The following is a 15,006-nucleotide window of genomic DNA, read 5'->3' as shown; positions in this document are numbered from 1 at the left end:
AGTATAGCAAGCAAGTGTGCTACATACCTATCATGTCTAATAAACTCTACATCATGTCCCTGATGGCACTTCTTAATGCAGTTCACACATATGGCATTTCGATCTGTGGTGTTACAAGTGTGACATCTAAAAAGCAAAAGCTTGTATTATTTTTCTAGAACATGCTATTTATTCAACATAGTATATTTTGCTTTTCTTACCCTGTAACTTTTGGCTTACAAAAAAAAAAAGGACCCAAAGCAAAATTGATGGCTGTGGCCTAGGTTAATTCTAGAGAGGACTTTCAGTGGAATAAATTAATTTGTCATGCCTTTTAAGAAAATGACTGACTTGTAAGTTACAGAAAGGCAGCTGAAAAATTTATCAAAATTTTAACTAGGAAAAAAGGTAGTGCAAAATCGGCAAGTCTGGCAGCTTTTAAACTCCTAGGAAAACAATGAGAAACACTCTATGTTCCCAGTTGATACCAATAGTTAATATGGCAATTTACATCTTTTTCAGAAAAAAGCAACTTGTAAGTGAAAGATAAAGATGCTGGGTTTCAATTTTGAACCACTTTAGAAAAAGTAAGCAAGTCATTTCCCAGTCATTTCCCCCTTTCAAAACTCAAATAATTCAGAAATATACCTGTAGAAATCATGCATGGGATAGCTGGTATAACTTGATATTTTATATAAACATTGGCCTCTACTAACAGCCTTTTCTATGGCATCTTGATTGTTCATTATTTTGTTATCTGTAATAGAAGAAATAAATAAAATTCTAGAGGACACAGTAAAAAACAGGTTCATTGTGATAGAGGGTATTATCTATAATGTTTTTAAAAAATGCCCAAATTGCCAAGGTTGAGAATAGAGATGATGCTTCTTTGCAAGATGCTCCTTACAATAGTTCTCGTTATTGATAACTTGTAATGATAAGAGTGCATCAAGTTATCAACAGTGGCTTCTAATAATCTTCATGCCATATTTCATATACAGGCAACACAAATGCCAACATACCTTTCATTGTCACATTAACACCAGATGCTAAAAATAAGCCTCCAAACCGGTTGTTAAAAATCTGATTGCCTTCTAGTGTTGCAGTTGCATGATTTGTAATTTCAATACCTGAAGTAAAATGTACAAAAAGCAGATGCATCACTTTATATAATTTCTTCAGAGAAGCCTGAACTATAGCAAGTGTAGTAAATTACTTATAAAGTACATCAATTCCCTCAACAACTAAAATTAGAATACAGATTTCCAATTACTGGCCTCACACTTTATACTGTTAACAAGTCCAATATACTTGTAAATGTCATAATATAGCTTGTAAGTCTATTAATCACGATTGCAACCATCCTGTTATTCGTCGATTGCCTCAAGTAGGCCCCAGTAACGTCTCCTCTGTCCTAGCCCTGAGATTTTTAAAAAAGTGCCATATTCAAGGCTCTTTCAGAGTTAGGAGAATGAGACCCATCATTAAGTCTATTAATAACATTTAAATATTTGCCCAGAAGTATGTTTAGGCAGCAGCTAGCGTGCATTTGAAATAGGGAGATTGTTACTTGGAATTTATGCTTTGAACTGGCAAAAAGTTGCAATTATTTGAACTCCCAATGAACTACAAGCCTATCCAGTGTTTATAATTATGATGAATAGCAAAGCAGTATTTTAACTTGTCACTTCTGCAGCACATGTTGCAAAAGAAAATATATTACAAATCAACATTTAATGTACAGACAACAAACTACAGGTAACAAGAAAATACAAACCTGCAGCAAATCCATCAAATATTCTGTTTTTCCTTAAGACTGGATGACTATTAGTACTGATGAGAACACCTGCTTGAGCATTCCTGAAAATATCATTTTCTTCAAGAAGACCTATAATAAAATATTTCCTAGGATTAAAGCTAATGCATATAATGAATTTTAGTAGCCTTTTGGGTGGTATTTAGTTTTTCTTTTATTTTTCGTATTAACTACATTGTCAAATCCACGGGATTAATTTTTTTAGCCAAGAAGAAACTTTATTAGTAACCCTGAAATGCTAAAGAGTAGAATTTAACCAAAAATTGCTCCAAATGGCAGATAACCATTCTAAAGAAAAACTGGAAATTCCACAGCAGGGAAATCCATTACTCATCATTGCATCCCCAGTGCAATCAACACCTAGTTGATCCTCAGTGGACACTACTGAATTAAAAACGTAATTCTTTTGGAATAAATCTTTAGTACTGGCAATGGTTCAAGGTCAAGTCCTGAAATTTCTGATCATTAACATTCCTTTATCCATTCTTCTGCTACATCCCACTCCCACTTCCAAAGACACCCACAAAACTCATGTTCCTTTCACGGGGCTGGGACACATGCTTTGCATGTGGGAGGGAGACCTGGGTTCAAAACCTAGCATTGCATGGTTGTGTGCCCCCTGCACCCCCCAACAAAAGCTGCTTTCAGAATAAAAATTGTTAACCACCCCCCCAAAACAGTACAGCATAAAATTAACTTTTCCTTGAGCTGAGCAAGCAAGTAAGTAGTACAGCATATGCATTTTGTATACCAGGTGCTAGGTTTGACCACCCCCTGCCCCCCCCCCCCCCCCGCACTGTCACCCAGTTGTTCATCAACTTGCTTGAGTGGGCCCAGTAACAACTCCACTGTGACAATTTTTACTGTGTTTGGCATATCGAATACGTCACGTGTTGCTTGCCAGGCTTTGCCGTGTGGGCGAGATACTCTCGGTAGCTTGCCGGGCTCTCCGAGAGGGACGGAGGAATCGAACTTGGGTTGGCCATGTTGACCCCTTGTATGGCAAACGCTCTACTGCTGTGCTATCGCTCCAGCCCCCCTTTCCCCTCACCCCGCACATAATCTGAAATAACGTCCCTCCTCCCTCACATACTGCTTATTCCCCTGTACTATCTTGGATTCCTCTGGTTTCTATCATTTTCTTTCCAGCAATGTTTTGTACTCTCTGCTAGGTTTTAAATTTTCCTTTATCAAATTTTCTTTCTTCTGGCAGTGTAACACTGAATAAGAGTGAGCTGAGCACTTGATGTCTTCAATACTGATTCTGATTTTGAGAAGGCACACTATCAGTTTACTAGTCCGAAAAATGGGCACAAGAAGCATGGATCACATGTAAAAGTATGAAGCACTAAACATTAGCTAATAATTCCTTCAAAAAAATCTACTCACATACAGCAAACTAGAACTAGTTCATTACTAGAGTTTCTTTGCTCCCTGAGGATGTGAAATATGTTTTCACTTCTGTAGACATTTGTCCTATCGGTGGTATTTAACGGGCTGGAGCGATAGCACAGCAGTAGGGCGTTTGCCTTGTGCACAGCCGGCCCGGCTGAGCCAGGTTTGATTCCTCTGTCCCTTTCGGAGAGCCCGGCAAGCTACCCGTGACGTATTCAATATGCCAAATACAGTAAAAACAAGTCTCACGATGGAGACGTTACTGGGCCAGCTCGAGCAAATCGATGAACAACGGGAGGACAGTGCTACAGTATTTAACAGACTTCTAAATTGGTTATCCCTTTGGACAAAGTATTCCAAGTCACTGACTCTAAATCTTTCGTATGTCCACTATAACTTCCAAGTGCTGATAAGATCCAGTCCAAACTCCCTACTGCATATACAACATCCTGTTTCTTCTCCATTCTCAACTTTCAGTAATTCTTGCCTTACTAAACCACTTTGGTTCCTTTAACCTTTGTTTATAATATGCCACTCCATTGTACTAAAATCTTTCTGGACATAATACCATTTTATTCATTTTATGATTGGTATCTGTATCACATGGCTGGTAAAAGGGTGGCCAACTAATACACAAAATTTAAAAAATGCAGTATTTGTGCTTTTAATACCTAAAATGGCCTGTTCCCTCAACCGCCACCCACAATTTACCAGTGCATTCTCAACTTTCAAGAGTGATTTTACCCATGAACCTTTTCTCTAGACCTTACAAATAAACCAACCATTCTGCAGTGTTTATTTTACCTTGTAAAAACAATCAGATGCCATTTTTGTATGCAATTATAAGCTTTTTGAGTCTACTAATACAATCATGATTTGGTTGGAGTAATTTTCAGTGAAGTCTTGGTATGTCTGAGTAAGCTAGCTATTCTTCCACAAAGATACATACAATGTTGGGTTACTGATCTTTCAGGAATGGTGATGAATTTACCTTCAATATACTTCCCCAATCCCTATGAATAACATGTAGTTGCAAGGGGCAGTGACTGGAACTTTTGCCTCAGTGCAAAGTGAGCAGACCTTGATGGATACCAAACCAGGCACACTTTGGTTTCATTAGTTCCATTGGCCAACAAACACAGTTGTAAACAGGTACAAAGCAATACTTGTTTACTACAGACATTTTTCACATATTTACAGATTAATTTCTCACACCTACTTCTACAAATCGGCTTTGAAGTTTATTATACTCATATCACTGTTCTGAGTAATAAAGGTTCAGAGAGAATGTAAACAAAGTATGCTACCTTAAAAAACCTTAACAAGTGAGACACTCAAGATGACTACAAAAGGAAAATTTCTGTAAACACATCTCCACTAATTCTAGACACCAATCTTCTAAGCATCTCAGGACCTGATACGGGAAAGACTAAGATTTGTGCACTTGTAACATATTAACTGGAAATACTCTTGATCATTAAAGATATAGAATAATGTAAAACTGGGGTTTTCACTAGTGCAAATTTAACAACAATACCTCGACCCCCATTAAATATACAGATGCCACCATCTCTTCCATCGTGGATTTTATTTCTTCTTAGGGTAGGATTACTGTCTGTTTTAATCCACACTCCAGCCATTGCATTGTCAAATATTTCATTGTCTTCTATACAGCCTAGACCTATGAACGCAAACATTTAGGCTGTTATTTAGAAAGCATATTTCTAAAGACCATTAGTGTTGCAAGAAAAGCTGAATGACAATCAACATACCAGAATTATAAACTAGAATTCCACCATTCTGTCCTCCCCAGATTTTATTGCGTCTAATTTTGGGGTTGCTTCCAGTCCTATGGATGAAACAGAGAATACCATTTCAAATGCTCTCACTCTCACACACGGCATCAGATGAGGGATATTTGACTCCTATATCCCTATTAACCACCCCTTAATGGAAAACTCCACATCAATATTAGCAGGAATCAATGACATACTTCAAGACGCTCAAAGAACTTTGTCAATAAAGAAACCAATTTAGGTTTGGAGGTATAGCTCTGGCAGAGTGCTTATCACGCACATGTGAAGTCCTGGGTTCAATCCCCAGCCCTACCTCCAAAAACAACATAAAAACACAGCTGGTATAAGGGTTTTGTGAAGATGGTTCCAAAGGTTACAGTGCGTATACTCTATATTCAGGAGCCCTGGCACTACATGAATCTTAGAGCACTGCTGGGAATGGCCCAAAGACCAGAATGAAACCAGAACCCCCACCCCCCAAAACAACCCCAAAACAAACAAAAAAAGAACTTGCACTAGTTTTAATTTTGCCTAATTCTCTAATAGGGCCTATTTAGCTATTGATTATTATTATTGCTATCCAATCTAATAGCTAAACTGAGAAGTTAAATAATGGTTATTATTGTACACATAAATAAAAGAGGTGAAGTATCTGAGGATTTAGGAATACTACAGTTCTAAGAACTGTTGAATGAAACACAGGAAAAAAATTTTACAAAAGCAGCATAAGCAGAGATGATCCTATATAAAAAGTGACCAGAACAAGCAGAACAGAGTTCATAATTATACTTTTTTTACTTTTTTCTTTCTCTATCTTGGTACCAGAGAATGTGCTCAACTGCTGAGCTGTATTTCTGGCTCCTTTACAATTTTTTTTGAAGTGTGGGGGTTTGGGCCCTACCCTGCAAGGGCTCTGTAATTACTCCTGGGTGTGTTTGGGGGACCATATGGGATGCCAGGGAGGCCCCTCACAATTTTTAAAAAATATAATCTTCTAACTTGCAATTATGATGGAGTACACCAGCCACTGATAGGCTGTCCCAGTGTACTAACAGAACAGTAACCCGCATGTGCTGCGAAGTTCTCTCTCTCTCGCTCACACATGCATACACAGAATCATAAAGACTACTCAATAACAACATTTCTTTGACATCTTCCATATACTCTGTATGAATACTTCCCCAAAACTCAAGAGTGGAAACACTTACCTTATTTGAACCCCTGAATACATATGATTATAGATATCATTGTCCTCTAGCACTCCATGTCCATTGTCATAAAAATAAACTCCAACCTAAAATTGAAAAATGATTTTTTTCAAGATAAAGAAGTGTTTACAAAACATTCTATTTGTTTTCTGCACAACAGTCTGAGTTCATCTTACCTGCTTGCCGCTGTGTATCCTATTTCTTCTCAGTACCGGAGTGCTGCCAGTTGTCACCCAGACCCCAGCCAGAGTATTACTATAGACTTCATTCTCTTCGATCACGCCTTGTCCTTTCTCATGCTAAATAAAAGTTACATTGATTACATTTGTCTCCTTTGCACACACCCACACCCAGCCATGGGCAGAGAGACCAAGGAGCTGCCATGCTGGGCCCTGGTCTGATCCCTGGGCGCCACTGTGGAGGACCACCCAAGAGACAAAACCTCAATTTTCAATTTTAAAATCTAGATTTAAAAAGTGATGATTGGAGCTACAGAGACTGTACAGTGGGTAGAGTGCTTGCCTTGCATGTGGCTGACCAGGGTTTGATCCCCGGCATCCCATATGGTCCCTGTACCGCTAGGAGAGATTCCTCAGGGCAGAGCCCTGAGCATCGCAGGGTGGGAGTCTCTCCTGCCAAAAGTAATAACATTTTCCTGGTAGCTCCTACATCATGTATTAATCGTCCAAAGCTTTTGGGGTTGTGTTTTTATTTGGTTTTTGGGTCATAGCCAGTGATACCAGGGGCTACTCCTGGCTCTGCACTGGGAAACGTGGTGCTGGGGATCAAACCTCCCACATACAAAGCACGCACACAATCTGTTGAGCTGTCTCTGGTCTAAGCTACCCACAACTAAAAAAATTTTTTCTTTGATGGCGTCACTCTTCAAATCTTTATATTGTCCTTTATGTGGGTTTGGGGCCACGCCTAGCCATGCTCACGTAACTCTCCTGGTTCTGCACAGAAATTACTCCTGATGGGGCTTGGGGATCTTACGGGATGCTGGGGATCAAACCCCAGTTGGTCATCTGCAAGGTGAAGGCAAATACTTGACTGTCCCAACTCCTGGTTTTGTACTATCACCTCTGTTATATTAAGAGGTGCAGCAATGAATTTTCTTTAGCAAAAGAACTTACTGAAGGTCCCTTAGTTATCTGACATGTATTACTGATGAAACCCTTTAAAATATAAGGTTAAGTTACTAAATATTTTTTATCAGGTTCAAAGCATGGAAATTCCAGACGTGTAAGTGAAAATCAGTAACCATTTGCATTAGCTGTCAACGTTTTCTTATTTTTGGCTTTTGGGTCCCACTCAGTGATGCTCAATGGTTACTCCTGACTCCAAACTCAGGAATTACTCCTGTCGCTATTCAGGGAGCCTGATGAGATGCCGGGAATCGTACTGGGTCAGTGTGCGCAAGGCAGATGCCCAATTGCTGTACTATTGTCCTGGCCCCATTTCAACGTTTTCTCACTACAATTAGTTATAGTGGTTTAGATATCACAAACATAGGATCAATATAGGCTTACAAGTTGATTATACTTCTACAGAAATTCATATTAAAAACTGGCCTTTTCCCAAATACTTCCAGGAGTAATTCCTGCATGAGGAGCCAGGAGTAACTCCTGAGCATTGCCAGTGTGACCAAAAAGCAAATAAAGAAATAAAATTCATCTTTTCAAGTTTAGTGTTATTGCCAGTGTTATGTGTGAACTTCAGTTAACACATCTAGAACATTTCAAAGACCCACACAGTAGTCATCATGGCAAGATTCCAGTGTAACAAATGTAACAGATTGACAGTTGCTGAGACTGACAGTTCTGGAATTTAGCTCATACTACCAAATATTTTTGAAGATTTTAATAAAAAGGTATGTCTATGCCTAAATTTAGTAAGTTGCTGACTAAATTTTATTTAACACTATACAAAATTATGGGCCAGAGTAACAGTCAGTGGGTAGGACGTTTGTCTTGCGTGCGGCTGACCCAGCTTCGATTCCCCTGGCACCATAAATGTTCCCTGAGCCCATCAGCAGTGATCCTGGAACATGGAGCCAGGAGGAAGTCCCATGTATGGCTGGATGTGGCCCCCCTCTCAAAACAAAACAAAACAAAAACAATAAAAAACTATCGATACACCATACACTAGCAGAGGGAACAAGATGCTTATTATTTTCTAAGTATTAAAGGTAGTTGCAAATTCATACTCCTTCTAAAAACTGAACGTAGCATACTTAAAGCTAAACATGATTGCCTCCACTCTTTTTTCCTCTGGTTTAGATACACGAGATTTTAGAACTGTATTCATTAACTTACCACATAAATTCCGCCATGCTGGCCATCGTGAATTTTGTTATGTCGGACGATTGGACAACTGTTTGTCCTAATCTGAATTCCTGCTAATGCATTGCCTATTTGAAAATGAAAATCACAAAGTCAACATATGGAGTTTAGTGAAACACAGAAAGAAATTTACATTATACAGTAAAATTCTTGAGAGACTTGGTAGAGACTTTAATTCTGTACTATATACAAAACAGAACTAAGAGCATGAAAAGATAAGGAAGAGTTAAAGGCAATATATACTAGCTAGGAGCAGACCACTTGGTAAGTTTTAAATTCCAGAAATTCTTACCTACTTTATTGCTATCTCCTGACCATAAACGAGAGAAAAGGGAGTACTTAGAAGTATGTAATTCAAAGAGTTGGTGTGAATATTACAGGACTTAATTCAAGTAAGGTGCTCAGCAGGGGTGTGGAGCATGCATGCTTTGCTACCTACTATCTCATGTGATATCCCAGAAAACATCAGTATCTTAGTCTGGCACACAGACATCTTAGTCACTATTTACTGAACCAATAGCTCAAAAGATTTTGCTTTTGTTTTGTTTCGGGCCACACCTGCCAAGTCCTCAGGGGTTACTCCTGGCTGGGCAATCAGGAATCACTCCTGACGGTGCTCGGGGGAATCATATGAGATGTGGGAATCAAACCCCAGTCAGCAGCATGCAAGGCCAGCACACCACTTGCTGTACTATCGGTCCGGCCCCTCAAATATTTTCATGAGGATTATTTTTCCTTTTTAGTTTTTACCAAGGCATAATGAACCATTACAAAGAATTTAAACACAGAAATAATAATTATTAAACAATAAAGTGAATATAAGAAATATTTGCAAATAATTCTTCATTCAAGTATGGTATCCCTGGTATTCGTCACAGTGCTTGATATATAATAGATTTATGTTAGTCTTTTATGAGGGGAGTGGCAAGGGCTGTGGCTTTGGCCACATCTGGCAGCGCTCAATGGATACTTCTGGCTCTACATTCAGGAATTACTCCTAGTGGTGCTCAGGGCATCATTTAGGAGGCTGGGGATTGAACCAGTTTGACCACAAAGCAAGGCAAGCAAGCACTGTCCCTGTTGTACTACTGCTCCAGTCCCTGGAATAACCTTTAGAAGACAGGTCACACTCAAAAATTCTATAGAACAAAATGACATACTTACCATAAATGTCATTTCCTTCAATAAGGCCTCGTCCATCACCGAAGATGTAAACTCCCCCTTGATTTCCATTAAATATAGAATTCCCCCTATAAATATGTAAAATGATTAAAATGAGGAATCAGACTAGTTTATTTCTAAGTTCTCTTCTGTGCTTTCTAAGACATAAGACTCTGAAATACCCTCAAGTATTTGAAACAAAACAGCACTCTTGAAAATATTACTTTCGAAATAGCTACAACATTTAAAACATTTTTTTAGTTGATTCTAGAAACATCTACTGAACACTGGTGGCAAGCTGTATATTCCAGAATCTACTCCTTCAACACCCCCACCCTGCTTTTGGGCCACACCCAACACTGCTCAGGGGACCATATGGGGTGTCAGGAATAGGACCCAGGTTGGTTGTGTGAAAGGCAAGTGCCCTCCCCACTGTTCTATTACTCCAGCCTCAACAAAACTTTTACAAAGCCAGAGAGAGCAAACAAAATTAATGTCTGATTAAAAAAAAATTTTTTTTTGATTGAACTGTAACAGCTCTGGGCTGGAAAAATAGCACACTAGACAGGGCACTTGCCTCGCACATGGCTGACCTTGATTAGATCCCCAGCACTCCACACGGTCCCCTGAGCACTGCCAAGCAATAATTACTGAGTATAGAACCAGGAGTCAGATGTGCCATGCAGCCCCTCCCCCAAACAAACTGTAACAGCTCCATCTATAGTCTCAATACCCTTAAGATCGGATCTGCTTGCTCTTTCACTGTGGTCAGAGGAAGTGACAGGAACCATTGAAGAAAAAGAACAGTTTCAAGTTTTGATGTTTTGGTCGTTCTGTCCAAGAATCTGAGATAATTAAGTTCCCTGAATTATTGCTGATTCTCCCTACCCCCACCCCTGCCTCTCAAAAGAAAGACAAGGACATTTCAATTCCAAAAGCCATACCCCTATGTAATTTAATTAACATAAGATAATTAAGTGTGCAGTATTTTCATACACTATTCCAATCATCAGTACAAGGACTGTGCCAGTCCCGAGATATAAGAAGGTCGAAAACGACTGGTTTAGATCATGAAAAAATAAAAAAGGACATCCTAAAATGAACACCACAGGGGCCAGAGTGATAGCATAGTAAAGCATTTGCTTTGTGTGTGGCTGACCTGGGTTTGATCCCTATGGTAGCCCACATGGGCCCCTGATCACCACCAGGAGTGAGTCCTGAACTGCAGTCAGCAGTGATCCCTGAGCATAGACACGTGTGCTCAAAAAATAAATAAAAAATAAACACCACAGCAGTGTTTATTCAATGCAAGACTTTTATAAACGTATTTCATGCTGAGGGCCCACAGAGGTGGTCCAAAGGGCCAGAGTACTTTGATACGCAGGAGCCCAGGTTGACACCCAAACTGCATCCCCAGGCGGAACTGCCCCACCCCGCAGCAATGCTCAGCGCTTACTCCTGACTCTGCTCTCAGGCACCACTCTTGGTCATATTTGGGGGACCATATGGGATGCTGGGGAATGAAGACTGGCCAGCCGTGTGCAGGGCAAATGCCCTACCTGCTATGTGCTATAGCTCTGGCCCCCAAATAAGCATTTCTTAATAGAATCATTTATTGGACAACCAGACTCTACTGTAAATTACAACCATTAGACTTTTGTTTGTAAGTAAAAATATACAAACTTCAAAGCAGTCAGATGTTTAGAAAAAAAAAATTAAGAGTTAGGGGGCTGGAGAGATAGCACAGCGGGTAGGGCGTTTGCCTTGCACGCGGCCGACCCGGGTTCGATTCCCAGCATCCTATACGGTCCCCTGAGCACCGCCAGGAGTAACTCCTGAGTGCAGAGCCAGGAAGAACCCCTGTGCACCGCCAGCTGTGACCCAAAAAGCAAAAAAAAAAATGAGTTAAAGCCATGTGACTTATAAAACAAAGTGATTTCCATCTAATATTGTAAATACCTTATTGTTGGGTCACTATTTGAGGTAATCCATACACCTGCAAAGTTGTTTGCATAGATTTTATTCTCTATGAATTGTCCTCTTCCTTTTTCATGGACATATATTCCTCCGGTTTGTCCATGATGAATTTCACATCGAACCACGGTGGGGTTAGCATAGGCTTTTACTTCAAAGCCTGCTATCCTGTTTCTGTGGATGTTGCAACTTTCAAAGTAACCCTAAGAGAAACAGAAATTAAGCCTAAAGGTAAGGTAACTTTTCAAAACTGACATTTGAAAAGACACTTTAATTTCAATTAATAAACACGGAAGGAAACATGTTTTACTAAAAAAAATGCACATCCCCTAATCTGTCTGGGGGGGTGACTGGAGGGAACCTGGGGGGCACACTGGTACTGGGAAATGTACACTGGTGGAGGGATGGGTGTTGGAACACTGTATGACTGAACTCCGATCGTGAACAACTTTCCAAGTATCTATCTCATAGTAATTCAATAAAAAAAGTTAAAAGAAAAGTCGCTTCACCCCATTCCTTGTCTCTTTTCAAAAAACTAAACGTGCTCTTTCACTCAATTTACTTCAACACTTAGTATTTTCTCTTATTACCTTCCATGAACTGTATTCTTTCTCTCTGTCTGTATGCCTATTTCAACCTGATCAAAGTTCCTGAAGAGAAAGGCCTAGAGTAACCTCTGGAACATATAAGACAGTATACATAAACAAGTGAACCAAAGCAGGATTTCATGAGCTTCTTGCCAAACTGAGTGTAGGTAAAAATGATAAGTTCAAAATAGTATTCTTAAACCACTGGCCGGCATACCAGTGTTAGACCCCAAGTATAAAAAGATTGAAAACCACTGGCCTACACCTTGGTTGTAACTGCTGGTCTGTGAACTGGTAGGCAAGACTGTCTCTGGACTACTGGTGTGAAAAGGTTGAAGATCCCTGCTCTAGAACACTGGGTAGGTAAGAAAAATGGACCTCTGAGAGTTCGGGGCTATGGCCCAGTGATCAAGCTCCGCTGGGTGGCATTTAGAAGGCCGGAGTCTGACCCATGCACTGCACTGACACTGACTTCCCAGACCCACAACCCAGTGTGTGCAATCTCTGGCACATCGCAGTCAAGTGTGTGCCCCCCAAAAAACAAAGAGAAGGACAAGTGGGAGGGTGGGAGGGGTTCGTCGGGAATGTGGCGTTAAGGCTCTTGCTTTGCTTGCAGCCGCCCCCTGCCAATACGTATCAGGATTTGAAAGTTACCTTAATAAGAATTAGGTATTAAATGAGAAGAAAATCTGAACAGACAGTCAATAACGTTTTGAAGCGGTGACCTAATTTACTGGCGACAGATGGTTGCCTTCATCTTCCCCTGTGGGTGGCTACTGCCCAAATCTCCTATTCATAAGGTAGCAGTCATAGAAAATTAGAGACTACTCATTCAAGGACTAGAAGTTAGGAATTCAACATGTGAATATCGACGAAAAACAAGTCAATACATAACAGAAATTCCATGTTAAATTGAGAAACTGTTTTCTGAAGCAGAAATATGAATCCCTGAATCCAGACTGTAATGCTCTCTATGCAATGAATGGACAGTGAGTCAGATAAAAGTCAGATAATCTGAAAGTCAATAAAAGTCGGAATTTTCTTTTACTGAGGTAACACTAACTGCAAGGCTCTACAGCAGTTTTATATCTGCAATGCAACTGCACTCCTACCACCAGTGTCATCACCATTTTTAAAGCAGGAATTAGAATAATGATGTCAATTGCAATCTGTAGGCATTGGTAGGAGACAAAAATCTGAAGGTAAGGAGTATGGCTCCATTGATTGGTAAGGAACTAACCCCACCCTCGTTGTGTAATTCCAATCACCTTAGATTTGAAATATGGAGACTAGGGGCAATGCTTCGCATTCAGTCTTGCTAATAATCTAGCAATTACAGCAATGTAAGTAGAAGGCAGAAATTATTGTGACAAAGAGAAAATCAACAGGACCTTTCAGCAGGCCTTACCCTTCAGGCCAGATTTTAATAACTAGAGTACTTAACTGATAAAACTCAACGCCCAGAGTCCATGCATGTTCAAGGGAGAAAAATGCACCACTGAGAGCACTTAGCTTTTGGACTAGTAGTCTATTTGGAAAGCAGTTCACTAGCATTTGAAGCGATTTCCAATCAGGCTTATAGTAATATGAACTATACTTAAAATGGAATGAACTCCCCCCCCCCCCCCGCCCAAGATATGTGGTAACCCTAAACCCAATGTGCCTACAGGACAATTTGGTAATAGACTTTGTTTCCTAATGAGGAAAATCTGGGGAAAAAAATAGTAAAATTTTAAACTAAAGATAAACGACATGATCTAATGCATGAAGTCTGTTCATCTCGCACTACTTAAGGCAGATTCGTTACTTGACTTTGCATGAGTCTGTCTCACCGAAGTCTCAGAAAGCACAGAGCCCAAGCCATATAACTCACAAAACAGCAGAGAATCAAGTTCATTTCTTCTGCTCCGCCCCTTACTTCTATTCCACATTCCTTTGCTACTCTCTTGCTTATAAATTGGGAGTTACTGTTGAAAACCCCAAAAAGGCAATGAATGCAAGGCACACATCCTTAGTAAAATGTACTACATAACTATAAAGTAGATTATGGTAGATTATGGTAGTAGAGTGTCAGACTCTACCTCCCCCCCACCCCCCAAAAGAATTGGAGATATGAAAGTACTTTAAAAGTTGTATCCACATCTTTTTTTCCTATTTCTCAGGGCTTACTCCCTGGGGGAAGGGGGGTGCTCAGGATCACAGGCAGTGCCAGAGACCAAACCTGCGCTGACTGCAGGCAAGGCAAATTCCTTATCTACTGTACTATACCTCCAACCCCTCTATTTCTCTTATTAATAAGTGTGTCTGTCAACATTAATATAACAGGAATAAAGTGACACCAAATTAATAAATAAAGCTGTGTTTCTCAAAGTGCACTCTATAATTTGCTACTGAGAGAATTTTTTTTTCCCTCCTGCCGCCAGCACTTGAAGCCACCAAGTACATCCCCCTTCCACCCCACCAAGGGGGAGGCGTAAGGCCCACTCAGCAGAGCCTATTGAGATAATCTGGTGATAAGAGCATAACGCTGAAACTACCTGAAATTGAACTCATATGAATTACATTTTTTTTTCTGTTGAAAATATTCTTACCATGCCATGATCAAATGTGAATACACCGACGTCACGACCATGATGAATATGATTCCGTCTAATAATTGGATTTCCATGATTTTTAACCCAAATCCCAGCTAAAGCATTATTGGAAATTTCATTATCCTCATATATTCCCTATAATTAATCAGAA

General features: G+C 39.9%; 1 protein-coding gene across 1 annotated transcript in view; it reads right to left on the bottom strand.

The window, feature by feature from the left end:
• Positions 1-15,006, bottom strand: part of FBXO11 (F-box protein 11) — an 87,290-nt gene that overhangs the window by 1,377 nt on the left and 70,907 nt on the right. Inside the window, exons 11-22 of the mRNA XM_056119832.1 lie at positions 14,853-14,990; positions 11,660-11,877; positions 9,704-9,789; positions 8,513-8,607; positions 6,371-6,493; positions 6,195-6,280; positions 4,963-5,039; positions 4,728-4,871; positions 1,757-1,867; positions 1,002-1,109; positions 628-736; positions 28-126 (exon numbers count right to left, since the gene is read on the bottom strand). Of these exons, the coding sequence (XP_055975807.1) occupies positions 28-126; positions 628-736; positions 1,002-1,109; positions 1,757-1,867; positions 4,728-4,871; positions 4,963-5,039; positions 6,195-6,280; positions 6,371-6,493; positions 8,513-8,607; positions 9,704-9,789; positions 11,660-11,877; positions 14,853-14,990 (1,394 nt within the window). The remainder of the gene's footprint in view (positions 1-27; positions 127-627; positions 737-1,001; positions 1,110-1,756; positions 1,868-4,727; positions 4,872-4,962; positions 5,040-6,194; positions 6,281-6,370; positions 6,494-8,512; positions 8,608-9,703; positions 9,790-11,659; positions 11,878-14,852; positions 14,991-15,006) is intronic.

Source organism: Sorex fumeus, unplaced genomic scaffold (assembly GCF_029834395.1).
Source record: "Sorex fumeus unplaced genomic scaffold, SorFum_2.1 ptg000003l, whole genome shotgun sequence".
Lineage (NCBI taxonomy): Eukaryota > Metazoa > Chordata > Mammalia > Eulipotyphla > Soricidae > Sorex > Sorex fumeus.
This window is presented reverse-complemented; position numbering and strand designations above follow the sequence as displayed.